General features: G+C 39.4%; 1 protein-coding gene across 1 annotated transcript; it reads left to right on the top strand.

The window, feature by feature from the left end:
- The first annotated feature begins 6,246 nt into the window (after positions 1-6,246).
- On the top strand, positions 6,247-20,700 carry CKAP2 (cytoskeleton associated protein 2). Its single transcript, XM_004274624.4, has 9 exons — positions 6,247-6,427; positions 7,321-7,405; positions 9,423-9,501; positions 9,619-10,487; positions 10,949-11,153; positions 12,853-13,023; positions 15,062-15,131; positions 18,635-18,890; positions 19,375-20,700. The coding sequence occupies exons 1-9, from the start codon at positions 6,358-6,360 to the stop codon at positions 19,628-19,630; spliced, it is 2,061 nt and encodes a 686-aa protein (XP_004274672.1). The 5' UTR covers positions 6,247-6,357; the 3' UTR covers positions 19,631-20,700.
- The last annotated feature ends 6,269 nt before the right edge of the window (positions 20,701-26,969 follow it).

Here is a 26,969-nt window from a genome sequence, read left to right as displayed (position 1 = left end):
TATACAATGGAATATTACTCAGCCATAAAAAGGAATGAAATTGGGTCATTTGTAGAGACATGGATGGATCTACAGACTGTTATACAGAGTGAAGTAAGTCAGAAAGAGAAAAACAAATATTGTATATTAATGCATATATGGAATCTAGAAAAATGGTACAGATGAACCGGTTTGCAAAGAAGAAATAGAGACACAGATGTAGAGAACAAACATATGAACACCAAGGGAAGAACCGGGTGTGGTGTGGTGGTGGTGGGATGAATTGGGAGATTGGGATTGACATATATACACTAATATGTATAAAACAGGTAACTAATAAGAACCTGCTCTATAAAAGATAAATAAAATAAAATAATTTACCAGTTTTTTGGGGTTTTTTTGCGGTACGCGGGCCTCTCACTGTTGTGGCCTCTCCCGTTGCGGAGCACAGGCTCCAGACACGCAGGCTCAGCGGCCATGGCTCATGGGCCCAGCCGCTCCGCGGCATGTGGGATCTTCCCGGACCAGGGCACAAACCCATGTCCCCTGCATCAGCAGGTGGACTCTCAACCACTGCGCCACCAGGAAGCCCTCCCTGGGCCCTTTGTATTCAACCTTCCCCCCCCACCCGCCCCCACTTTGTGTCCTCTAAGAACCACTGATCTGCTTTCTATCACTATTGTTTTGCCTTTTCTAGAATTTCATGTAAATGAAATCATAAGGTCTGTGGTCCTTTGTATCTGGCTTCTTAAATGTAATGCCATGTTTTTGAGATGCATCCACTGTGAGATAGAAAATATATATTGGTCTCTGCCCCCAGTTCCTGGCACAGAACTCCTGAAATGCTTGTAAATTCCTTAGTGATGAGAGTACTAGGAGTATCTCATGCTCTAATGAGGCAACTCTGGGTGGGCTCCTGGAGGGCTCCTGGATGGGGGCTGGTCACCGGAACAACCAAGTCATGATTAGAAGCTTGGAATTTTCAGCCCCCATCCCCACCCCTAAGATAGGCTGGGACCTGGTACCCTTTACCAGAGGGCTTGAACTTGCACCTGCACCTGGACAAACGTCTCTTCCAGCAACAGAACACAAAGAAACTAAAATAACGGCAAGCATGCCCCAGTTGGGGTAATTGTGAACAATAAGATACAAAAAGGCCACAAACCAGCCACCATTTCCAAGGTGCCGAGAGCAAAAGCAGGGTACTGGGCGTGATCCTTGCACACAGCACAACCAAGGGGGTGGGCAGACCACCTAAGCTATGCCTCATGCCCACCACACTGATCCACCCCTACCCTCACTCTATTTAAGGAACCAGCACGCGCCCCTTTGGGGAGCGAACAAGTGTATCTGTTTCTTGTTTTCTCTCCCTCATGCTGCAGCACAGTCCCAATGAAAGCTCACCTGAATTTCTCATCTGGCCTCGTTAATTTCTATTGATTAAAGAGTCCAAGGGCCTGGGTCCATAACACCCCCAGTTCTCTAGACAAGGGAGAGGGGCTAGAAAAAGGGTTAATAATTGCTCATGTCTCCGTGAAGAAGCCTCCACAAAATCCCACTAATAGGAGATTTGGAGAGCTTCCAGGCTGGTGAGCACATCCACACCAGGAGGGTGACGCACCTCAACTCCACGAGGACAGAAGCCCCTGTGCTTGGTTCCCTCGCATACTCCACCCTGTGGATCACTTCTTCACTTCATCTTCATCACCCTATGGCTGTTCATCGGTATCCTTTATCACATCTTTTAATAAACTGGTAAATGTAAGTTAGTGTTTCTCTAAGTTCTGTGAGCCACCCTAGTAAATTAATTGAACACAAGGAGGGGGGTCACCGGAACCTGCAATCTCTAGTCGGTTCATCAGAAGCACAGGTGATAACCTGGGCTTGTGACTGGCATCTGAAGTGTAGGGGGTGGGGGCGGTCTTGTGGGACCGGGCCTTTAACCTGTAGGAGCTGACACTAACTCTGTAGTGTTAAGAATTGAGTTAACTTATAGGACACCCAGCTGGTGTCACAGGGAAGTGCTTATTGACAGTGGGGGGGAATCTCCAAATATTTGGTGAGCAGAAATGTCAGGAATGAAATGTTTCGTGTAGAAGTAAAGGATACACACTGGAAAGAAACACAGTAGAGAAGGACTGTGTTTTTCCCCGCTTAGGAGGGAAAAAAATCGAGTTTTTCCATTTTATCCATGTTGTTGTGTTTATCAGTATTTCGTTCCCTTTGATTGCCAAGTAGCAGTCGATTATATGGCTATGTCACAACTGGTTTAACCATTCATCCATTGATGGAGATTTGAGTTATTTTCTGCTTAGGTCTATTATGAACGAAACTGCTATAAACATTCGTGTACATTTGTTTTCCTTTCTCTTGGGCAAATACCCAAGGACAGTAATTGCTGGATCATATGGTAAATGCATGTCAAACTTTATGAGAAACTGCCCAGCTGTCTTCTTCAGTAGCTATACCCTTTTTGTATTAGTACCAGTAGTGTAGGAGAATTCCGGTTCCTCGCCAAACCTTGGTAATTCATCATTTTAGTGGCTGCATAGTGAGTGGTATTTCATTATGAGCAGAGATTGAACCCAGACCACAACAGTTGAAAGCCCAGAATCCTAACCACTAGGCCACCAGGGAACTCCCTCATCGTGATTTTAATTGCATCCTTTTTTTTTTTTTTTTTAAATTTTTTGGCCGTGCAGCCTGGCACGTGGGATCTTAGCACCCGCTGCGTTAGAAGGGTTGAGTCTTAACCACTGGACCGGCAGGGAAGTCCCTGCATCTTCCTGATGACCAGTGATGTTAGGCATCTTTCCTTGTGCTTGTCTTCAGTTCCTATATCTTCTTTGTGAAGTGTAATTTTCTGGCACATTTAAATAATTTTGTCGGAGTTCTTAGTATTCTAGATAAAAGTCCTTTACGCAAATGTTTTGCAAATATTTTCTTTGACTCTGTAGCTTACTTTGTAGTTTTCTAAAGAGCCTTTTGAAGAGCAAAAAGTTCTTTAATGAAATCCAGTGTATTGTTTCTTTTTTAGTTCATGTTGTCTCCTGTTTAAGAAATCACTAAGATTTTCTCCTGTGTTTTCTTCTAGAAGTTTTATAGTTTGGGTTCTTTCGTTTAGGTCTAGTTCTATTTTGAGGTTTACTTTGGTTTGTTTTGTGAGGTTTTTTTTGTTCAAGAGGTGAGGTAAGGGTCACGGTTAATATTTTGTATGTGGATATCCAGACGTCCCAGCACAATTTGCTGGAAAGATCATTCCTCTCATCCATCAGGTTGTCTTAGAAACTTTGTAGAAAATCAATTGGCCACAGAGGATTGAATATATTTCTGGAATCTCTATTGTATTCCAGTGATTTTTTTTTTTTTTTGTCTTTCCTTACACCAGCACTACACTGTCTTGATTACTGTGGCTTTATAATATATCTTGAAATCAGGTAGTGTAAGTCCTCCAACTTTTTGTTTCAAAATTGTTTGCCTCTCCAGATCCTATGCATTTCCATCTGAATTTTAGAATCCAATTGTCAATTTCTATAGAAATATCTTCTAGGATTCTGACTGAGAAGGGAATGAACAGATCAACTTGGAGAGAATGTACCTCTTACAATACAGGATCTTCTGATCCATAAGCATATTATATCTCTCCATTTATTTAGGATTTATTTCTTTCCACGTTTTGTACTTTTGCACAGAATGTTTTGCCAGAATTTCCTAGCTTCTGAACCCAACAGTTCTTTCCAGTCCCAATCCTACTAAACCTCTTCAGTGGTCAACCCTGGACCATTCCCTCTTTCTTGAGGCTCCCTCCTCCCTGGACTTTGTGCCATCACTCTGTCCTTATCTTCCTTCTATTCCTTGGACGATCCCACCCTTTCCTCTCACAGGCGCTCTCCCTGTTTCACATGACCACAGGACGAACAACTGAAGCTGATCGTCAGTACCCCAGGTGGCTGCAGTTCCGTGGTTGGCTGTGGTTGGCAGAGACCTGTAATGGAAGGAAGTCTTCTCTTTGGATCTTTTAGAAAACGATCTGCCTTCTCTCCAACAACTGTGGGACAATGATATTTTTAAAGTGTCTTTAAACGATACCCGTCTTGGAATGGGTGAGTCTGGAGATTAGAGCAGAATTACCAAGTTGGAAAACCTCACCATCTCAGCCTACTGAGATGTTCCACAGTTTCATTTTAGTCGCTTTCTTTTTTTTAACCACTCCCACTTTTTTTTTTTTTTTTTTTTTGAGGTACGCGGGCCTCTCACTGTTGTGGCCTGTCCTGTTGCGGAGCACAGGCTCCGGACGCGCAGGCTCAGCGGCCATGGCTCACGGGCCCAGCCGCTCCGCGGCATGTGGGATCTTCCCGGACCGGGGCACGAACCCGCGTCCCCTGCATCAGCAGGCGGACTCTCAACCACTGCGCCACCAGGGAAGCCCCACTCCCACTTTTAAAGATACTGAAATTCACATATCGTAAAATTAAGTGAACAGTTCAGTCGGTGGCATTAATACATTCACAGTGTTGTACAACCATCACCTCCACTTAGTTCCAAAACATTTCCATCATTCCAAAGTAAAGCCCCTTACCTGTTAAGTGGTCTCTCCCCATTCCCCTCTAACCCCAGTCCCTGGCAGCCCACAAACTGTGTTTTGTCTCTATGGATTTATCTATTCTGTAATTTATTTATTTATTTTGGGCTGCATTTGGGTCTTTGTTTCTGCTCACGGGCTTTCTCTATTTGCAGCGAGCAGGAGCTATTCTTCAGTTGCCGAGCGCGGGCTTCTCATTGTGGTGGCTTCTCTTGTTGCAGACCACGGTCTCTAGGTGCATGGGCTTCAGTAGCTGTGGCACAAGGGCTCAGTAGTTGTGGCACATGGGCTTAGTTGCTCCGCGGCATGTGGGATCTTCCCGGACCAGGGATTTAACCTGTGTCCCCAGCACTGGCAGGAGGATTCTTAACTACTGCACCACCAGGGAAGTCCCTTGAGTCACTTTTTACCTGTTCTATCTTGTTAAACTGTTCTCCGTTGCTTAATGGGAATCCCTGGTTACCCAACCTGTCTGATGAAACTTTAGTAAATAATAATATTCACAGTAGTATCTAAACAGCAGTGATGTCTTAGGGATGGTGATGGGTGCTGTTTGGCTGTTGGTCCTCCCAGAGTTAGCCTTAAGTGTAGGCAAAGTTACACTAAAAATGAGACGTTTCATCAAGAAAAGAAAACTACAGAATATCCCAGATTAACTTCCCAAACTAATTTAGCAAGATGCTAGCATAAAATGCTGACGGAAAAAGCAGGGAAAGATGGGAAACACTGACCACAGTTGAGAGCCATCTGTGGAGGCCCTCACACATGGGCAGGGAAGATAGAAGTTGCAGCTTATCATCTCTGCCTCCATGTTTAAAACCTGGCTGAAACAGTCCAGCTAAACCTAGCTTCAGTGATCAAGCAAGACCGAGAAATGGTATGACCCCTGTGCTTAAAAGCAGAAAGGCACAGCCCAGAACTCTCCCTCTCTCCCCCCGCACCACCCACAAAACCATCTAGCTCTGAGTTATTTCATTCTGTCTTATCCATTGGGTGTTTGTGCGGGTTTTATGAAGGTAATATTTTTAGATGAGGACTGAAAGATTATGGCAGCCCACTTAAACGTACAAACACACAAAATGAATACAACAAATGCTGATTTTACCTTCACAGGATTATAAAAGAAAGGTCTATCCCCATTTTAGCCCTTTCTCTTCCTCTCTTTTTCTCATCTGGTAATTGGGTAGTACAGAGGGAAGTAGACCCTAATTTCAGTTTCTCTTTTCAATCTGTGCAAACGTGGACAAATAACTTCTGAGCCTGTCACCTTATCTGTGAAACAGGAGATGATAACGTCCCACTTCAGAGCTGTGATGCCGCAATGAAGTAATATTTGTGAAAAGGAAATACACATGCTCTAGGTACAGTAGTGGGTGCTTATAATCCTCCTCCTCACTGAACACTCCAAACAGCACTTTTCTCCTCTGCCTTCCTCAATGCACTGTGAGCGTCTAGAGACGAGAGCTATCTGCTACAGAGACTTCGCTCCGACTCCTCCCAAGTTGCCAAGTCCAAGACAAGAGCGCTGTTTATGTTTGAAAACCTAGGGATTCAGTCCCGAGAGGTCCTAACTGAACTAGGCGGTCTCAAGCCCCGCCCCTGCAGACACAGAGCAGGCCCCCCGCCCCTCTTCGCCCATTGGCCCATTCAATTCACGCCGGGCACCAATGGGCGGAGGCGGCGGTCGCGCAGTCTAAGGCCGAGCCCAGGGCGTAGTGGGGCAGTGTGCGGCCGCTCCGGCTTGGCGGAGACTGTGGCGGTCGAGCTCGAGACGCGTCCCGCTGCCCGGAGCTGCGATGAGCACCCCAGCTGTGCCCCAGGACCTGCAGCTGCCCCCGAGTCAGAGGGCCCAGTCCGCTTTCAGAGGTGAGGGCCGCGGTGCCGGGAGCGGCCGGCGCGGCCGCGGGGATGGCTCGGGCAGGGCCATCAGGGCCTTGGGTTCGCAGACCAGTTTCCGCCCAGTTCAGTTGTGCGAGAAGTCTGGACAGGGTTTGTGAAATGGACAATCGGAGTGGTACCCGCTCCGTGGTGTTAGTGTGCGGGTTGAACGCGTCGCGTGCGGTCGCGACCCACTGGCGGCGGCGACGGGCTTCGGTGAGAGGATCCGTTTAGCCGGGGGGTGGGGTGGGGGCGGGGGCGTGTGCGGGGCTCCGGCAGGGACCCGCGTTGGGGACCCGGGCCCGCGGAGGCGAGGCCGCGTCAGTGCTGGGAGCTGACTGCGCCTGCGCAGGGCGCTCCCGCCTCCTGAGTCGGGAGTTAATTTTTGGAGGGACGGGAGTGTTCAACTGATGCTTCAGATTTAACACATGTCGCCTTCGACTTTATAGAAATCTAGGGTTGGCTGCGTCTTCAGAAATAATAGATATTTCTTGTCCTACACGTGGGAAAACAGGAAAGAAATTCTCACCCAATTCTGGTAAATTAGAACTTGGAGTCTGGTGTCTCATCTCCACCATTTAGCTTCTTAAAACTTGGCTTTCAGGAGCTGTATGTTGAAAATGATGTTCTCCAGACTTTTCACTTTCAGACAGTAGAGAATGTGATTCTTGTACAGAGTGGTTATGGGGACCAGTTATAGTAACAGTCATTTCAAAATGTGATTATTTCTCAAAGGCAGTACTGAACTGGGAAATTTTCTGTTATACATAAGATGTAATCTCAAGTAGAACATTTTTCGAAGTTAAATCTTCATTTAGTCAGTATTTTATTTGATGTTGTTATTGCAGCTGATGTTGACCTGTAGCTCTTTTGTTATTTAGAGCAAAGAAGACAAAAACTCAAGGAGCATCTGTTAAAAAGAAAAACTTTTTTTGCATACAAACAGGAAAATCAGATATTATCCAGGTGAGGTCAAATTTTTTTCACTTCACATCTGTCAAATTATATCAGAGCTATCCAGTAAAGATGTAATGTGAGCCACACATGTAATTTAAAATTTTCTAGTAGCCCCATTTTTAAAGTTTTGTTTTTTAAAGATGAAATGAATTTTAATACATTTTATTTAAGCCAGTATTTTAATTTGTATTTCTTTATATTAGGTACTCTACTTATTGATATATTTTGTGTTGATGAATGCTTCCTACCCTTCTCCAGGGTGGAAAATACTCAGATTCTGCTATGTTTAGGAGATAGAGCTGGCAGGACTTGGTGATGGATTAGATATGGGATGTAAAAGAAAAAATAGAGTTGAAGATGATCCTTAATGTTCCAGGGTAAAGGAGGCTGAAGAGATATGACAACTAAATTCAATACCTGACCCTTATACTGTATTTAATAGTGGAAAGGGAAATGCTATAAAGGACATTATCAGGTCAGTTTTCAACTATGAACAATAGATTAAAATGGTTAAGGTAAATTTATGAATTTGATAACTGTTCTGTGGTTATGTAAGAGAAAATTCCTATTTTTAGGAAATAAACATTTAAGTATTTAAGGGTAAAGAGGCATCATGTATGTAACTTAACTTGAAAGGTTCAGATAAAAAGTTGTGTATACTCCACACATAGACATGTTCAGAAAGAGTACAAATGATAATGCAAATGGGATAAAATGTTAATAGGCAAATCTGGATAAAGAGTTTGAATTATTTATAATTTTGCAACTTTATATAAGTTTGGCATTGTTTCCAAATAAAAATTATTTTTTAATTTTTTTACTCTACATTAATTAGTTGCTTTTCTTTAGAATAAACATTTTCTTTCACAAATCCCAATTTTTTGTTTAAGACGAAAGATGATCCTAGACTTTTGATTTGAATAACTGAGTGGATAGCGATACCATATATTGAGATGGGAAGCCTGATGGAGGAGTGGGAGAATGGGGAGTTCTGTTCTGACTATGTTAAGTCTGAGGCAGCAATAAGACATCTAAGTGGAGATGCCAAATAGCGATGTGTCTGAAGTTCAGGGGTGAGAATGGGACTACAGATATAAACTTGGGAGTTGTCAGTGTGTAGATGGTATTTCTTTAAAACCTTGGGGTGGAATGAGATTACTAGAGAGAAAGCAAAGAGAACATTAATTCACATAAGACAGTGACTCTCAACTACTTATTTAAATAAGGAATCCAACTGGGTCGTGGGGTTTAGAGTACTCTTATACACGATGGGAAGAAAAGAACATTCTAAACTCAACTATACAGAAATCAAATTTTGCTGACTCTAAAATGTACATTTTGTTCACATTTTTACGTCTCTGAACTTGAAATCTGCCTTAGAATCCAAGGCATATCCAACTGACCCTTTTTTTTCCCTTCGTTCATGGAATACAAAATCACTTGCTAAGAGATTCTCACAGCCTGTACTAACCTATACTGTAGCCTGTACTAGCCTATATCTATAAAAAGGGAGTTTAAGTTTAATTCTTGAAGAAGATTTTGCTTTGTGTATATATATATATATATATATATTCTAAATGCAATGCTATTTAGAAACTAAAATCCCCATGATTAATAAATTAAGTTGTGAGTGTGTGTGGAAATTTTTGAATTTCTTTTGGGAGAACTATTTATAAAAATTTTTTTTCAATGTAAGTCTGGTACTAAGTACTTAAAACTAACCAAAGAAAATGTTGCTTAATAAAGATTTTTGAAGACTTGTTTGAATGACTAGAGAATGGTTTAGAATGAGATTGGGGGGGAGGGTATTAAGGCTTGTAAGAAAATACCTTTAAATTCCTCAGCCGTCTTGTTTACACTATTAAATCACCCTATAATAAAGAAGAGTTTTGCTTAGGACAAATCTCAGCTCAGTTCTTGCCTCAGTTTAAAACAGCAAAGTCAGATAATTGTTATATCCTCCCATACCTCCCCCAGAAAAGGAAACTTCCTTGGTATGGACTTTTTTTTTTTTTTTTTTTTAAAGTGATAGAGACCAGAGAGTGAGGATATCTGAAGGCCAGATCCAAGAAGAGACAAAAGTTCTGGAACTTAAGGCAAAAATGGTAAGATATGGAATAGCCCTCCTAAATGTTCCCTTTCCCCTCATTCCTAAAGAAGGTTTTTTCCTAAACTCTTTCTGAAAGATTTGTCTTTAACTAATTTGTCTTTAACTCTTTTAGACTGATAAAGAGAATGTCGGTAGACCTACTGGGATCAAGAATAATATAACAATGGGAAAAAACTGTATTCCTTTAAAACCTTGTAATGAATTCACCAATTCAACTACAGCAGTTGATACACCTAATTTTGAGGATAATAATCAAACTCTGCCATTGTTACCAATTAAAGATGACCCCCAAAGTCAACATATGACGTTAAGCCAAGCATTTCACCTTAAAAACAACAGTAAAAAGAAACAAATGACTACAGAGAAACCAAAGCAAGATGCGAACATGCCCAAGAAACCTGTGCTTGGATCTTATCGTGGCCAAATTGTTCAGTCTAAGATTAATTCCTTTAGAAAACCTCTACAAGTCAAAGATGAGAGTTCTGCAACAACGAAGAAACTTTCAGCTACTGTCTCGAAAGCCACAAAATCTCAGCCTGTACACGCCAGCAGTGTAACAGTGAAAAGTGATAGAGCCTCACATATGACGACTGCCACTAAATTTGTGAGCACTACATCTCAGAGCAGTCAACTTGTGCGACCTTCTATTAGAAGTCACCACAGTAATAACCAGAACACCATGAAACAAGGCATCAGTAGGACGTCTGCCAGTGTTACAGTTCGGAAAGGGCCTCGAGAGAAAGAATTATTACAGTTAAATATGGTTTCGTCTATTATCAAAACCAGTTCTTCTCAGGACATAAAAAGAAATAAGACACTATCAAGAAGCATGACATCTGAAATGGTAGCCAGGCCTGCTTCGTCTTCTAATACTAAACTGATAGAAAAGTCAAAAAGCATTGACCAGCGCAGACATACCATGGTCAAAGCAGCTATTGATAGTAGATGGACTCAGCCCAGAGAAACTGCGGAGGAGAGAAAGTAAGTAGATGTGGTTTTGTTAGCTTAATTTTTAGTAGGTTACCATTTGTGAATTTGGCTTATCATTTCCTTGAATGTATTAGAGCTTTTTCTACATGGATTCTCTTCAGTCATATGCAGATCAGTTTAAGCAAATTTATATCGTGGAACAGTATGTCCTAAGTTATTGTGCTTGAGTGTGTTTAATTAGGTTGTTTTATGTAATCTAAGTTAAAATACTTAATAAAACTGAGAAATATTTTATAACCTCTCCATTTAAAAATGCATTCCTGGGGTCTTTGTGAGCATATCATTAACATTGATAGGTTCTGTATTTCTTTTTCTTCAAGCTGGTGAACTATGTATATGCCACCAGTGTAGAATTACTTAAAGACCTGAAATATTTTTTTAACTTTCCCTGTATTTGACAGAAATCTGTTATCAGTATCACAGTAATGTTTATATGCTGCTTCTAACTGTAGGGCTCGTCTGAGTGAGTGGAAAGCTGGCAAAGGAAGAGTAATGAAAAGGCCTCCGAGCTCAGTGGTTACCCAGCCTGAGCCCGAAGCACAAAATGAAAAACCAGTTGGATCCTTCTGGACTACCATGGCAGAAGAAGACGAACAGCGAGTGTTTACTGAAAAAGTAAACAAGACATTTTCTGAATGCCTAAACCTGATTAATGAGGTAGAGTCTTTTTCTTTATTTGTGTAGTAGTTTATAGTTTGCAAATTAACCTTCATCAACATTATCTCATTAAATTGTACTGTCACTCTTTTTTGACCAATTAATGTGTCAGCAGTGTTATGGAGACTTACTGTTAATTGTGAGATTGTTTCTCTTTAGCCTTAAATGGACTACGTTCTCACTGAGTTCATATAAATATATCAAATGGATACTTAGATTTTTTTCAGTTGAGTTGTAAATATTGTATTCCTCTAAGATGTTACCATAGAGTGGGCTGGGGGTGGATATTCACTCTGATACTTTTGTTTTTACATTCATTCAATATATTTACAATTTTTTTTCAACTTATTCCCATACTTTATCAATGACTAGCAACACAAATTATTATCACAGATTAAATTTAACTAAAATAGTTGCAAGCAAAATCCCATTAATCTAAACCAATATCATCATGGCCTTGAACTGTAGAATTTTACGATTTGGACCAGAATTCCTATGTGTATGGTAATCAACTTCAGAGTGTTTTTTTTTTATTTCCTGACTTCTCCTAATTTTTAAAAAAATATATACGTGTAGGGCTTCCCTGGTGGCGCAGTGGTTGAGAGTCCGCCTGCCGATGCAGGGGACACGGGTTGGTGCCCCGGTTCGGGAAGATCCCACATGCCACAAAGCGGCTGGGCCCGTGAGCCATGGCCGCTGAGCCTGTGCGTCCGGAGCCTGTGCTCCACAACGGGAGAGGCCACAACAGTGAGAGGCCCACGTACCGAAAAAAAAAAAATATATATATATATATATAATGTATATGTATAAGAATCATCTTAATATATTGTTTAACTGTCACTTATAGTTGTGAATTTTTTTTATACATCTTTATTGGAGTATAATTGCTTCACAATGTTGTGTTAGTTTCTGCCGTACAACAAAGTGAATCAGCTGTACGCACACACATATCCCCATATCCCCTCCTTCTTGAGCCTCCCTCCCACCCTCTCTATCCCACCCGTCTAGGTGGTCACAAAGCATCGAGCTGATCTCCCCGTCACTCACTAGTATCTAAGATCCACAGCAAGACTGAACATATAGAGTGTGATTTCAAACCTTTCTCTAGTCTTCATGAGCATCTTTCAACTTTTTGTGGTTCTGACAACCAGTGGAAATTATAGTCAGGGAAACTGATTCTCTTCTTATTTCTGCTCTGCTGGGGTTTTTTATTGATACTATGGAATTTTTCTGCCCTGCTACTTAACTATATATAGCTCTTAATTACGTAAACCATTACAGATTCATTTTAATCTTACTATCAAAACTTTTTGACAAAGATAATTGAAGAAGAAACTTGCAAGCTATTCTCATAAGCATTTAGTAGATGCAAAAATTCTAAATAAAGTATTAACAAATAGAATCTCATAATATAAAGAGGATAAACATCAAGATCAAGTAGAGTTTTAGTCATTTTTTTACTAATATTTTTCTCAACTAGTATTTCTTTTTTCTTCTCTCTCTGACTTTTGACTGATATGCTTCTTGCTAGCCATTCAGAACAAGTCTGGAGTAAGGAGTATAATGGTGAATATTTTATGAATAATTTTCTACCAACCTTTTCTCTCTTTATCACTGACCTTGATTACAGTAAGTTTACTTAATTGTTCATAGTTTGTAGGCTAAATGACATCACTCACTTTATGTCTTGCTATTTTAGGGATGTCCAAAAGAAGAAGTATTGGTTACACTAAATGACCTGATTAAAAATATTCCAGATGCCAAAAAACTTGTTAAATATTGGATATGCCTTGCACGTGTTGAACCACTTACGAGTCCTATTGAAAATATTATCGCAATCTATGAGAAGGCCATTCTGGCAGGAGCTCAGGTGAGATTAAAACTTACTGGTCTTTATTATTACAGTGTAAATAATTCAGAATTATTTTGGAACACATCACCGCATAACTTGATAAAATTGTGGTTATATATGTGGCAGTGATGAACGTTTAAAGGCCACAAGGATTGCATATTATAAAGGCTGTTTCTCAACCTTCTAAAACTTGCTCATGTACTAGGGATAATCAGACCTTAGAAAATGGATATAAGCTGAAATGTGTATTTCATGAAACGTGCTGTGAGAAATATTTTAGCACAGCATGTCGTTTTGCACATTCTCTAGTTGAGAAATCTACTGGGAAACTGAATTTTCAATATTAAAATGTATTTATTGACTAGAAAGCAAATGGAATTAAATTAACTTTTAAAATGTTAGTAAGTTCTGATGGCTTTGTGAGAGAATTCTTTCACTTTAGGAGTATATCTTTACGGACTCACATTTATATGCCATATGTTTGGTCCAGAAAATGGCAATAAACTAATATCTCTGACATTATTACCACCATAGTGGTTTGATATTATACCTGTCACCTCTTCCTTGTGTGCTGCTACCAGAAAAACCCTGGGTATAGAAAAAAATGGTATCTTGAGGTTTTTTTGATTTGATTGGTTTGACATTTTGATTGGTTTGATTTGTGAATCAATGACATTTGATTGACATTTGATTGGTTTTGTTGTCTTTATGGTCAGATATTCCTAAAATGTATTTCCTTCTGACCAAGTTTCTCAGAAACGCATTCTTGGAAATTGTTTACAAAGAGAGTTTTTTAAAAAACTTTTTTAGCCTTTTCTTAAGAAAGGTCTCTATCCTTTAGTATCAGCAAAACCAGCAAATGCTATTTGATGTTTCACCTGAATCAAAAATCAAATATTCAGCAGATATTCTCTCTATGGCTATTATGTGTAAAACACTTTGCTGAAGGGTAATTGTATTTCACCGAATCTCACCTGGAAGAGAATGTTAGGTCCTTACTACATTGAACCAGAAGGGACGTTACTTACAGCAGCTTGTGACAGTATAGCTAGGATGCAAAACTAAAGCCAGGAGTTCACAGAGAAAGCAGTAGTGTAAAGAGAAAGATGTGAGACCAGAGCATAAATTGGAAAACAGGGATCAAAATTAGCCAACAAAATTAAAAGCCAGATGGGTGAGTAGTTCAGGACTAAGTTCTAGAATTAAGAATATGAGCTTGAGCTTCTCTTTCGTATAATATTTTGAATATATTGCATTAGCAGGCATCGTGGTTCAAAGGAACATAGTAAGTACTTATAATATGTGACATATAATGGATGCTTTACTAAACTGTTGAATTTTTTTTTTTTTTTTTTTTTGCGGTACGCGGGCCTCTCACTGTTGTGGCCTCTCCCGTTGCGGAGCACAGGCTCTGGATGCGCAGGCTCAGTGGCCATGGCTCACGGGCCCAGCCGCTCCGCGGCATGTGGGATTTTCCCGGACTGGGGCACGAACCTGTGTCCCCTGCATCAGCAGGCGGACTCTCAACCACTGCACCACCAGGGAAGCCCCAAACTGTTGAATTTTTGAATAAATGAAATGTTAGGCTGATCAACCTTGAACTCTTCAGAAATGCATTTAATAGCATGTGAAACAAAAATATAACCATGGACTTGGATGTAGGGGAAAAGGAATAAACTAATATAAATTTAGAGAAACTTAATATAATCAGCTCTTTGATAGATATTAATAGTCTTAATTTGCTATTTGTTCATTCATTTTGTCCCTATCAGGTAAGCAGTAATATTTACCATAGGCTGAAGAAAAATTATGGGGAAATTTTTTAAACTGATGAAATTCTGTCCCTTAAGTTCATTTTTATTGGAAAAGACAGTCATATTTTTAATTGGAGTGGCAAAATAAGTGTTCTGAGAAAAATGGTCCAAGAATCATTGCTTTGTTATAAAATATGAAATTTAATCACTGGTTTTAATATTTTCAACTTGGACAACCTTAGTTAATGTCTGAGAATATAAAACTTATATGGGTCTGCTTTCTTCATTAAAAAAAAATTAAGCCTATTGAAGAGATGCGACATGCAATTGTTGACATTCTTACAATGAAGAGCCAAGAAAAAGTTAAATTTGGTAAGTTAGTTTCTTTTGTTTTCTTCAAGTGAATTGTGATTTAATTAAATTTCTTTGCTGAATTATTTTTCTTTTATCTTTTTAAACTTTTTAAATATTTAAGTTGTTTCTTTCCTCATACTTCTGTTGACATACCTCTGAAATTCTTTGGCTTTACGTAGTATAAATAATTTTTAATTAGGAGGTCTGGTTTGAAACCCAAATTTGTTATCATGTGTCTGTGAAAGTTACCTTACCTTTCTAGGCTTTAATTTCCTGTCTTAAAAATGAGGCAGTTTGACTAGATGATCTATAAGACGTTTTGGTTCAACAGAGAATATTTCTGTTTATGTTTGCTGTTATTATGCCCCAGTGGAACATACAGATGTATATGCTCTGATCTTACTGGCTATATTTAATAAAGGAGCTTAAGAGGGAATGGTCAGGGAGACAGGAGGAAAAACCAGGAAAGACTAGTATACCACAAACCAAAGGAGCAGAAAGGTTTAAGAATAGCCTAACCTACTGAAATGGGTGAAGGGCGTCAAAAGATACAAATTACCAGTTATAAAATAAATAAGTCCTGGGCATACAAAGTACAGCATGGTGACTGTAGATAGTAACACTGTATTGCATATTTGAAAGTTGCTGAGAGAGTAGATCTTAAAAGTCCTCATCACAAGAAAAAAAATGTGTGTAACTATGTATGGGGAGAGATGGTTTCATTTCACAATATGTTCTGGTCATCATTTCATGATACATACAAATATCAAATCATGTTGTACACTTGAAACTAATACAATGTTGTATGTCATTTATACCTCAATTAAAAAAAATTTTTTTACGTATAACCTAATCCTGTGTCTTTGTGCTAAAGACAGCAAAGTAGAAATAAGAATTTTATAGAACCTTCTTCCTCATAATTCTCACTGGCTCTAAAGATATTTAGAAAGAGAAAACCAGTATTTAAACCTGGTTCAGTTATTCTACCTTTTTTTTCCTTAATAGAATTATACTAGTTAGTGGAATCTTTCCAGCTGGTAGAATATTTATCTTTAGATGGAAAAAGAAATGCTGTCCATAAACTCTTGGCTTTCGAAATATATAATTATAAATTCTAGGTATAAAATCCATTTTACAAATTAAAATTATTTGTAAACAGCAAGAAAACATCTTTGGGAAGTATAAGACAAATAATAAGAGAGAGAAGCACCACTTGGGTATCTCTCAGATTCCTTAATTCCAGAAATCCAAACTTGACTACATCACTTTTCCCTAAACCTTTTCCTTAGTTTGGTTCCCTATCTCAGTGACCGACACTGTCGAGTTCTCCAAGCCAGAAATCTTGGGGTTATATTTCACTCCTTCCCTCTTTTCCCACTTTCCCACCCCTGTTTCCTAGCCAATCAAATACAGTTTAACTTCCTAGGCATCTCTTAAAATCCATCCACTTCTCTCCATCCTTACTCTCATTACTATAGTCACAATCACTGACAGCTCTTACGTGGACTACAACAATGGTTTCCTTACTTAGGTTCCTGCTTCTCTACTCTGCCTCCAATCTGTTCTCAAGACTGCAACCAAAATGCCCCATCATGTATCTGCTTAGATTCCTGATCCCAGCCTCTCTTGTCACTCCCTCTCCTACACATCCCTGATTGCTTTCTTTACTTTTTTTTTATTTCCTAGAAGGGGCTGTACTATCTCTCTTGCCTCTGGGTCTCTCCAAGCCAGTCTTCTACTTTTAACCTAATTCGTACCACAGTTCACCTGTCACTTCCTTGAGGTAGCCTTCCCTGATGTCCACCTTTCCTCTCAACCCAACTAGATGAAATGCCCTGTTTTGTGCTCGCTGGTTTTCTCTGTGCAGTATTTTATGCACTTGATTGCTTGTTTGTCTTGTCTTTCAAGCTCTAAACTCTGTTGTCAAGGACTGGGTCTGATCTTCCTCGCCACTGCAGCCCCAGTACTACTGCAAAAATATTTGTTGAATTAATGAATCGATATTCCCTCTCTCCTTCCTTCAACTTATCCTCACTAAACCACATTCACTTTATCATGTAACTGAAATCATCACTTAGTAAAAATCTCTATCAATTTAAAAAAAGGAAAAAACCTAATAATTTCCTAATAATCAAATCTAAAGGTCTTTTCAGCTCAGTGGATTTACCAGGATGTCTCACAAGTATTTCACATCTAACATGTTTTATTTGGAATGCCTTGTCTTCCCTCGCTGCTTCCTCATACCACCATCTCTTCCTCCCAAAAAAGAAAAAAAAAAAGAAAAAATCCTCCTTTGTCATTAAAGACTCTGAAGCAAGAAATTTTAGAAGGAATGCACACATCCACACTCATTCAGACCTTCATATGCGTTAATTTGTTAAGTCCTGACTCAGGAATAACACTAAACTTGGGCCCTTCCTTCCCACTGTCCACCTCTACCACCTTGCTCAGACTGTGGTAACAGCTTTGTTATCTTACCATCACAGATCATTACCTTTTTTTTTTTTTTTTTTGGTTGTGCTACACAGCATATGGGATCTTAGTTCCCCGACTAGGGATCAAACCCGTGCCCCTGCAGTGGAAGCACGGAGTCTTAACTGCTGGACCACCAGGGAAGTCCCACATATCATTACCTGCCATTCTAAACCGTTCTGTATAGTGACCAAATCTAATTATATCTGTCTCTCCAGTGAATTTTTTTGTTTGTTTGTGGTACGCGGGCCATTCACTGCTGTGGCCTCTCCCGTTGCAGAGCACAGGCTCCGGACACGCAGGCTCAGCGGCCATGGCTTACAGGCCCAGCCGCTCCGTGGCATGTGGGATCTTCCCGGACCAGGGCACGAACCCGTGTCCCCCGCATCGGCAGGCGGACTCTCAACCACTGCACCACCACGGAAGCCCTCCAGTGAATTTTTTTAACTAAAACTTCCTGCCTGTCTGAACTCATCACCTCCTTCCCACATTTGCACCTTGCTCCTCACCCTATGTTCTAAGCACACTGGCCCTTTAATATTGTCTTAATGGATCATTTTCTTTTAAGCTTCATATCGAAATTGTCTTCCTTTGTCTTGTACTCATTTTTCAAGACCCTGCCAATCAAACCAATCAAATGACATTTCACAAATGTCATTTGTGAAGCCTTCCCTTGCCATCTCCCTGTCCCTCAAGCAAACTCAGTTATTTCTTTTTATGGGTTCCCATAACCTTTTGTTTTTACCTCAATTCAAGCATTTTCCTCATTTTATAATTATTTTAAAGCATGTCTGTTCCACAGAATGTGAACTTTTTAAAGGATGGGGATGATTTCCTTCTTATATTTGTATCTATAATCCCTGACACATAGGAGATAGTAAATATTTGTTAAATAATTGTTAGCAGTATTTGCTTAGAAAAACTAATGGTTAGGAGATGGCTGTTTGGTTCTTTTATTTTGAAAATCTGGCCAACTGTAAATAACTTTGTCTTCTGATTTTGTTCTTTAAATTTGACCAGAAGCTTAATCTATAAATCTGTTTCTATAGGAGAAAATACTGAGGAGGCTTGTGCGACCAAGGAACAAATCCAAGAAGCCACCATTGACGATACAAGTGTTAATCTGGGGTCAGAAAAACCAGAAATAGAAAATAAGCATCCTAGAAATGTGGTATTTCAAGGTTGTGAAAAAGAGCAAGATGACAAAACAAAAGACCCAACCAGTGATGTTAAAACCCCCAATACAGAAACTAGGGCGGGTTGCTTAATTAAATATAATGTGTCTACTACTCCATACTTGCAAAGGTAAACTTTTAAAATGTAATGTTCTCTGATTTGTTTTTATGCTTAGGATCATGCATGTGGTATTTTAAAATGTTTAAGAGAGCTTCCGATTAGAACTATTTGTTAATAGAAAGGTTTGAAACAAAATGTGATTGGAACATTTCACCTTTTAAATACTGTATTTGCTTTGCTTTTCCCTAAATATTGCCATTTTGAAAAAGAAAAACTTTTACATCATTTTTACTTTTATCTCTGTGTTATTAATAGCAGTGGGTTTTGGAATTGAGCGATTAGCCAATTCTATAGATATTCAAGTATCTACTGTGTACAAGTTGTAACAACAGGGAAATGAATAAGTTCCTTACTTATTGCAGGACCTCTTTCTGTAGGACAAGCAGTGACATGGTTGTAACATACAAGTTATAGTATGATAAATAGCATAAAAGTGTGAAGTGAAAATTTAACGTGTTTTTTAACTCTGGGAATAATTTTGTGTTTTTTTTAGTGTGAAAAAGAAGATGCAGTTTGATGAAACAAATTCTGCATTTAAAGAGCTCAAGTTTCTCACACCAGTTAGACGATCTCGACGTCTTCAAGAGAAGACTTCAAAATTGCCAGATATGTTAAAAGACCATTTTCCCTGTGTGTCTTCACTGGAGCAGTTAACAGAGTTGGGAAGTGAAACTGACGCTTTTGTGTGCCGCCCCAATGCAGCCCTGTGCCGCTTGTACTCGGAGACTGACACGACAGAAGAGAAGTGAAGCTCTGATAGGAGGTTGTATTATTTCGAGGGTGTTTGGTTGGTTGGTTTGTTGTGGCTTTTCATGTCCCTTAGGTCAAGAGTCGCCAAGTACCTAAGTATTCACGGCAGTCAGCGCTCCCACTAATGTCCACTCTATAGCAGGTGTTGCCTCCTGTGCGTCAGAAAGCTAATCCTACCTTGTCGATCTCAATAGACTGACTTTTCCTCTAAGACAGGTAAATTTTGTGAAGACAAGATTTAGCTTGCTTTCTCACCCAATTCTAGTAGCCCAGACTGCTGTGGTCTCCTGTGTCCCTGGGACTCTGCCCCTGGTTCTTCACTGTCACTCTCCAGCAATGCCAGTGAGTCTGCATCTGTGGTCTCTTGGCCTCTTTTTTCTTGTAGCCGAGGTCCCCGAGAGGGATAGTTAACTAAATACTCCATTTCTAAGAGAAAATACTTTGTTGGAAGAAAGAAAATGTGCCAAACCTAGTGGGCATTCAGAACTTTAAATCTGAGTTCCTTTCCTTAGTTCCTTTTCTAACTTGACTATCCAAAATGTTAAAAATTTTAACTTCCATCACTTCTTTTGATATAGTTTATAGACTAATAGAAGGCAGTTAGAGAAGGAATATATAATATTTCATAAATGTCATCCTAGTTTAGGTAGTATTTCTAAAATAACTAATACTTAAAATTGATTTATTCCTTGTTATATAAAAACATCATGTCTCCTAAAACATTATAGTCATACACAGTAAGTAGGTCTCTGCTCCCCACACATAAATACCACCAGTAAAATTGTTTTGTAAGTCTCTGAACTAATACTTAAATAGCATACATCCTTCACCAACTCTACAGTTTCAAGTAAGGATTTAGTCTTTGTAAAAGGTTAGATAGTTTTAAAACTGTGTAATATGAATGTGGTTGAAAATCACATACTTATTCTTATTTATGTTCATTAATTCCATTTGTATAATAGTGCCAGTCTTTGTTCTATTTATTGTCTTATGTTCTAGAGAGTAGGATTTTTATTCCTTTTAAGCTGTGTACCTAATATGTATACAATAAATGAAAACAGCTATATAACGATATTGCAATGACATTTCTTTCAACAAATATAAAATGCAATTTAACCAGGGTGAATAAATTTGAACCTTGCCTTTGAAATACATTATAGTGGGATTGGACTTTAGGTTTTTCAACACTTAAAATAAGTGTGTGCTTAATGGTGTATTTCCTTTTGAAAAATTATCAATCTACTTATCTAAAAATTAAAAAACTAATTCTTTAGTTTTTTTTCATCCTTTGTATGAATGATGCAAAATATGCCATTTTGAGATAAACTTCAAGCTGGCATATACTCTCAGCTTTGTAATATCCATACCATATGTTTCATTAGGCCATATAACATAGCTTGAAATATCTCAGTGAAAGAGAGCTTGAGATAAACTGTTCTGTTTGGACAGGTTTCATACAGTGTTGTTGTTTTTTTTTCCTCTTCAACTGAGGGAAAATCTATCTAAATCATCATAGTTCTAACACTTATTGACTAGTTGTAACTCCTTTCCAGATGCTTGAGAACAGTTAGCACATGTCTGACCTAGGTTTGTTCCAAGCTAAATATCTCCAAGAATGTGATGGACGGTGCATGAGCCTTGAAGTCCAACAGACCTACATTCAAAAGTTCTGCTCCTACCTTCTCTTAAAAGTTTCATGACTGTGGAGAAGCTACTTAGTTGAATCTCCTGTTTCTGAAGGGTGAAGTGGAGATAATCCGTTTTGGTCATTTTGTATCATTTTTATCTGCCTGTCCCCCCTGTTGAATGGCCAGAATGGGCACTTGACTGAAGCTGGACTGTCAGAATCCTTTCCACAGGTGTTTGGAATCAGGACTGAGAGTCAGTCTTTCCTATGTAGTTGGACCTGGAAAATGTAAATAGGCACTGGGTGACCGTTCGAAGGTTGGGGAGCAAAGATCACCAGAGAGAACAGTGAAGTAACTACCCAGAGAAAAGCAGGGGCTCCTGCCTGGGGTTTTCTCTTTTCTTTTCTTTTTTTTAAATTTTAAAATGTTGGTTTTATTTTAAGACTCTCTTAACTGCTCCAGCAACCCCAGGCAGCCTCTACATCCCTCACACAGGACTCGTCCCAGCCGCCCCCCACCAAACTATCCGAAGTTGTGGACTCAGTGAGTTTTGAATTCGGCAGGAACTGAAATTATTTAGCGTCCCACAGGCAGGCAGCATCTTCACCAGAATGTGGTTTTCCGGTCCCCACCAGTATGTGCATTTTAGACAAGCAGTGAAACAGGTCAAGCTGGAGCTTTTGGCCCCCAGACAAGGTGGGGCAGCCAAGGCGGGAGAGGCGTTCGGAGCGGCCGGGCATTGAGAGTCTCCAGAGCAGCGCAAGGCACTCCAGGCCAGGCTCTTCCAGGTTCTGACTCCACCCAGGACTTGAATTTTAAAGATTGTTTAAATATACGTTTTCTCCTTTTTTAAAAAAGTTTTACTGAGCTAATTCACATACCGTAAAATTCACCCTTTTATAGTGTACAATTCAGTGGGTTTTAGTATATTCAGAGTTGTTTAACCATCACCACAGTCTAACTTTAGAGTATTTTCATCACCCCATGTACTTTTGCAACACAGATTAAGATAAACAATAACAAAAAAGGTGGTTTGGGGATAAAATTGTTTTTGAATACAACCACGCTTGATAACACAAATGAGAAAACTGACTGTTGGGCCCCAAAGGAAACAGAAGTGACTCTTGGAGATGCTTCTGCCCCTTCTTCTCCGTGCTCCTTTCTATTTTCTTGCAGATATCTTATACACAGATATAAATACATATAAACACGTGTATGTGTGGATTTTGTTTTTGCTTTGTTGGATATAAATACCATACTTTATGTATGGTTCTGCAAGTCATTTTTAAGTCATAGGAACTCTTCATTGACATGGATCAATACATTAAGACTACATGGGAGGTTAGTAAATAGTAAAATTTACATTTCAAAATAGAGAAAAGAAGCTGTGAGTCAGTTACCTATCCATTTTGAGAGCAAGAAATTTCAATCTCTATACCAGTTGCAAAAATTAATTCCGGTAGAATAAATGGTTAAATTTAAGTAAGTATATTAGAAGGAAATGTGAAATACATTTTCTCCTTAGGACAGGGAGGGCTTCTTTTATAAAGAAATCTTTTAACACCGAAGGGTTGGCAGAGCTCATAGAATTTAGCAGCAGGACGAGTCCCACCTCCGTGGGAATAAGTATGAGAAGTTCAGAAGCCAGACCCGTTACCACACCTGAGATCTTCAAAATTCTGAGAAAATGTACTCTGAAGCTGGAATTCTATGCCCAAGCTATAATTCAAGTTTGAGGGCATTTTCAAACATGCAAAGATTCAGTTTACCGCTCATGATCTTGTCTGAAAGTATCCCTAGGGGTTTTATTCCAGTGAAATAAAAAGTAAATCTAAGATTTAAAGAATCATTAAGCACACCAAGTCAATAAAAACAGTGAAATACACATAATTGTAGATTACAAAACATTATATAAAATGAAAATACTCCAATCAACAGGAGAGGTGTCAAGGAGAAAAAAAAAAATAGAACTGAAGCTAATTACCTTGCTAACAAACTCGTCATGTTTGGGTGCAGGATACAGAAATTCATGTTTACTCTCACCATCTAGTAGGCATTTAATTGTTAAAAATATAAAATGTAAGGGTGAGACCCAGCAATTCCATCCCTAAGTATCAAGGAGAAATGAAAACATGCCCAGGCAAAGATTGTACCCAAAGATGTTCGTAATAGTCTTATATGAGCCCAAAACTGGAAACAACACAAAAGCCCATCAACTGGTGAATGAGAAAACATCGTATGCTATATCCACTCAATGGAAATTAAGCAAAAGAAAACAGACGTTAAGAAAATGGAACAAACTACTGATAAACATAGCAACATAGATGAACCTCAAAAACACTAAGTAGGGCTTCCCTGGTGGTGCAGTGGTTAAGAATCCACTTGCTAAAGCAGGGGACAAGGGTTCAAGCCCTGGCCCGGGAAAATCCCACATGCTGCGGAGCAACTAAGCCTGTGCGCCACAGCTACTGAGCCTGCATGCCACAACTACTAAAGCCCACGCGCCTAGAGCCTGTGCTCCACAACAAGAGAAGCCACCGCAATGAGAAGCCTGCGCACAGCAGCAGAGTAGCCCCCGCTCGCCGCAACTAGAGAAAGCCCGTGTGCAGCAATGAAGACCCAACGCAGCCAAAAATAAAATAAATAAATATATTTTTAAAAAAAAAGGATGAAGAGACTCTGTCTCTTATTTATAAAATTAAGACAATCTTTTTTTCTGTATCAATAGGGCCTGGAGTTTGAAGCTATTATCTCATTAGGAACTCAGGAAAATTAACTTTGAGATTCAAAGGTCATTGGGCATCATATCTGTTTAATATTTTGAAAATATCTGTTGTATCTACATGGCTTATCAGGACGGAAACTAGACTCTAATCAGCTCTTACTTGTTCATTGTACACCATACTCTGCAAAGCTAGAGGTGCTGTCTGCAAATGCCTACTATTTTATTACTATAGCCCATTACTTTTCCTAGACTTACGGTGATGATCATTTTGAAATGTATAGAAGTATCAAATTAGTATGTTGTGCACCAGGAATTAACATAGTGTTGTAGGTCAATTGTACTTCAACGAACAAACCAACCAACCTATAGAAAAAGATCAGATTTGCGGTTACCAGAGGGGCGGGGCGGGAGGGGGAATTGGATGGAGGTGGTCAAAAAGTACAAACTTCCAGTTATAAGATAAATAAGTACTAGGGATGTAACATACAACATGATAAATAGAATGTATAAACAGTGCTGTATGTTTATATGAAAGCTCATCACGAGGAAAAAACATTTTTTTCTTTTATTTTGCATCTGTATGAGATGATGGACAATCACTAAACTTATTGTGGTCATTACTTCATAAGGTATGTAAGTCAAATCATGATGCTGGACACCTTAAACTGTGATGTATGTCAATTATATCTCAATAAAACTGGAAGAAAAAAAAAAAGACCATTACTTTTCCACCTTCTTTTGAGGTTCAGAGCATCCAACTAGATTGGTGTTTCTCAATCAGGGGCTATTCTGTGCCATTTCTCGCCACTCCACTCCCACCTCCCATCCTGGGACATTTTCAATATCTGGAGACAGTTTGTTACAACCGAGGTCAGGGGGTACTGCTGGCATCTGGTGGGCAGAGGCCAGAGATAACCGCTAAACAACCTACAAAGCACAAGGCAAGCAGCCACACCCTCACCCCCATAACAAAGAATTATCCAGCCCAAACTGTCAACAGGGCTGAGGGGAGAAACCCTGAACTAGATTACCCGCTCCTGTCTCCCTGTTAATGCCATCTGATGACCTCACCTCTCATTCCAATGAACTGTGCCCCGCACTTCAGCAACTGATTCCTAGGCGGCAACACGGACTTTGGCTTGCAAAGAACTGCGGCCACCTCTGAAATCTTGAGACTACGGTCCTGTTTTCTCCACAACTCCTCTCCCACCAGCTGTCTCCCTTGCTCCCTCCATGGTGGTTCTTTGACTTCATTCAGACCTCTAGCTCATCGTCGAGACCCTCTAGGCCAGCACTAGAAATAGAAATATATTGCAAGTTACATACATAACTTAAAATATTCTAGTATTTTTAAAAAGTTAAAAGAAAGTGGTACAATTCAAGTTCATAATGTTTTATTCAAAAACATGAGTTCAGAATTCCCTGGCGATCCGTGGTTAGGACTCCACACTTTCACTGCCAAGGGTGCAGGTTTGATCCTTGGTTGGGGAACTAAGACCCTGCAAGCTGAGCAGCGTGGCCAAAAAAATAAAAAATCAAGTCAGCGGTAATCAATATACAAAATGATTAATGGGATATTTTACTCTTTTTTTTGGTATTTTACTTTTTTCAAATAGATAAATGAATGCAATTAAATTTTGAGCATTAATCTTTCATCTAGTAATCTTGCCAAATTCATTCATTAACTCTAAAGTTTGTAGATTTTTCACAGATATAATCTTATTTGTGAACAATGACAATATTATTTCTTTCATTCTAATATTTATGCCTTTTATTTCTTTCTATTGTCTTATTGAGCTGTTAAAATCTCCAGTAGAATGCTGAGTAAAATGGGCTGGCAAGAATCCTTGCCCTGTTCCCAGCAAGTGGGGAGGGCTCTTCGGCCAGCCATCACCACCTGATTTTATTTGAAATTCTGTGTGTATTTTACATTTACAGCACATTTCTGTTTGCACCAGCAGCCAGTTTTCATGTGCTCAGTAGCCACACGTGTCTAGTACCTACATAATGGATGGTGCCCTTCTAGACTTCACTACCTTCACAGGGATATTCCGTCTAGACACCGAGGTGTGTCACGTCAATCATCCTTATATCAGCACCCTTAACTCCCTTGTCCTAGTGTACTTGTTATCTACATAATCCCAATTTTGGATTAATCCAAATTTCTTACTCCTAGAGATGACTACACAATTATGCATTAGAATCGCCTCTGAGCTGCTTGATCACCTTTGCCCACATAAGCTTCTTCTGGTATTCTGAAAACAACAATCAAAACTTCACTACTCAGAATTTTACTGTATAGAACTAATAAATAATATAAAAATCTCGATTTAAAAAAAAAAACTTTCTCTTCAAGATTTCCATATGCTATACATGACTTAATTTTCTATTTCATAGAGAAAATTGAGGCTTTCAAGATTCCTTCTCCTTCTTTAATATTACCTACATCCATCCACATCTTTATTTCCTCTTCTGGTCTCAGAAGCAAATCTGTCTGTTCCTCATCTAGTTCAAGGCTAATTCCCTTCCTGGGCTCTAAAAGCCACCATCCTTTCATCTCAGCTAGACCTTCCTGCAGAATTCCCTGGCGGTCCAGTGGTTAGGACTCTGCACTTTCACTGCAGAGGGCCCAGGTTCAAATCCTGGTCCGGGAAACTAAGATCCTGCAAGCTACAGCCAAAAAATAAAATAAAATAAAAAATAAAAACACATTACTTGGATCAACTAGACCTTCCTGGCCCCCCTCCCGCTAGCACTTTCAGCCTCTCTTTCCTTCCACTGGTTTATTATCCCTCAACATATAGCTACAATTTCCCCATTAATAAAATACTCTCATAAATAATCTTGTGCTTCCCTCTACCCATGGTTATCACCCTTTCTCCTTCTCTTCAAGGCTAAGTGTCTTGAAAATATCCTGAACTCCTTGATTCTTCTGACCATGTCACCTCAGCTACTGCAATTTGGTTTCTCCCACATCACATCACT

Source organism: Orcinus orca, chromosome 18 (assembly GCF_937001465.1).
Source record: "Orcinus orca chromosome 18, mOrcOrc1.1, whole genome shotgun sequence".
NCBI lineage: Eukaryota > Metazoa > Chordata > Mammalia > Artiodactyla > Delphinidae > Orcinus > Orcinus orca.
The sequence above is the reverse complement of the archived record's forward strand: the minus strand, read 5'-3'. Positions and strand labels throughout refer to the sequence as shown.

Bases quoted from the DNA above. Each gene is read 5' to 3' on its own strand.
- CKAP2 (XM_004274624.4), top strand. From the start codon at position 6,358: ATGAGCACCCCAGCTGTGCCCCAGGACCTGCAGCTGCCCCCGAGTCAG. The intron at 6,428-7,320 runs GTGAGGGCCGCG...TTTGTTATTTAG, and splicing joins GGCCCAGTCCGCTTTCAGAG to AGCAAAGAAGACAAAAACTC. The intron at 15,132-18,634 runs GTAAGTTAGTTT...CTGTTTCTATAG, and splicing joins CCAAGAAAAAGTTAAATTTG to GAGAAAATACTGAGGAGGCT.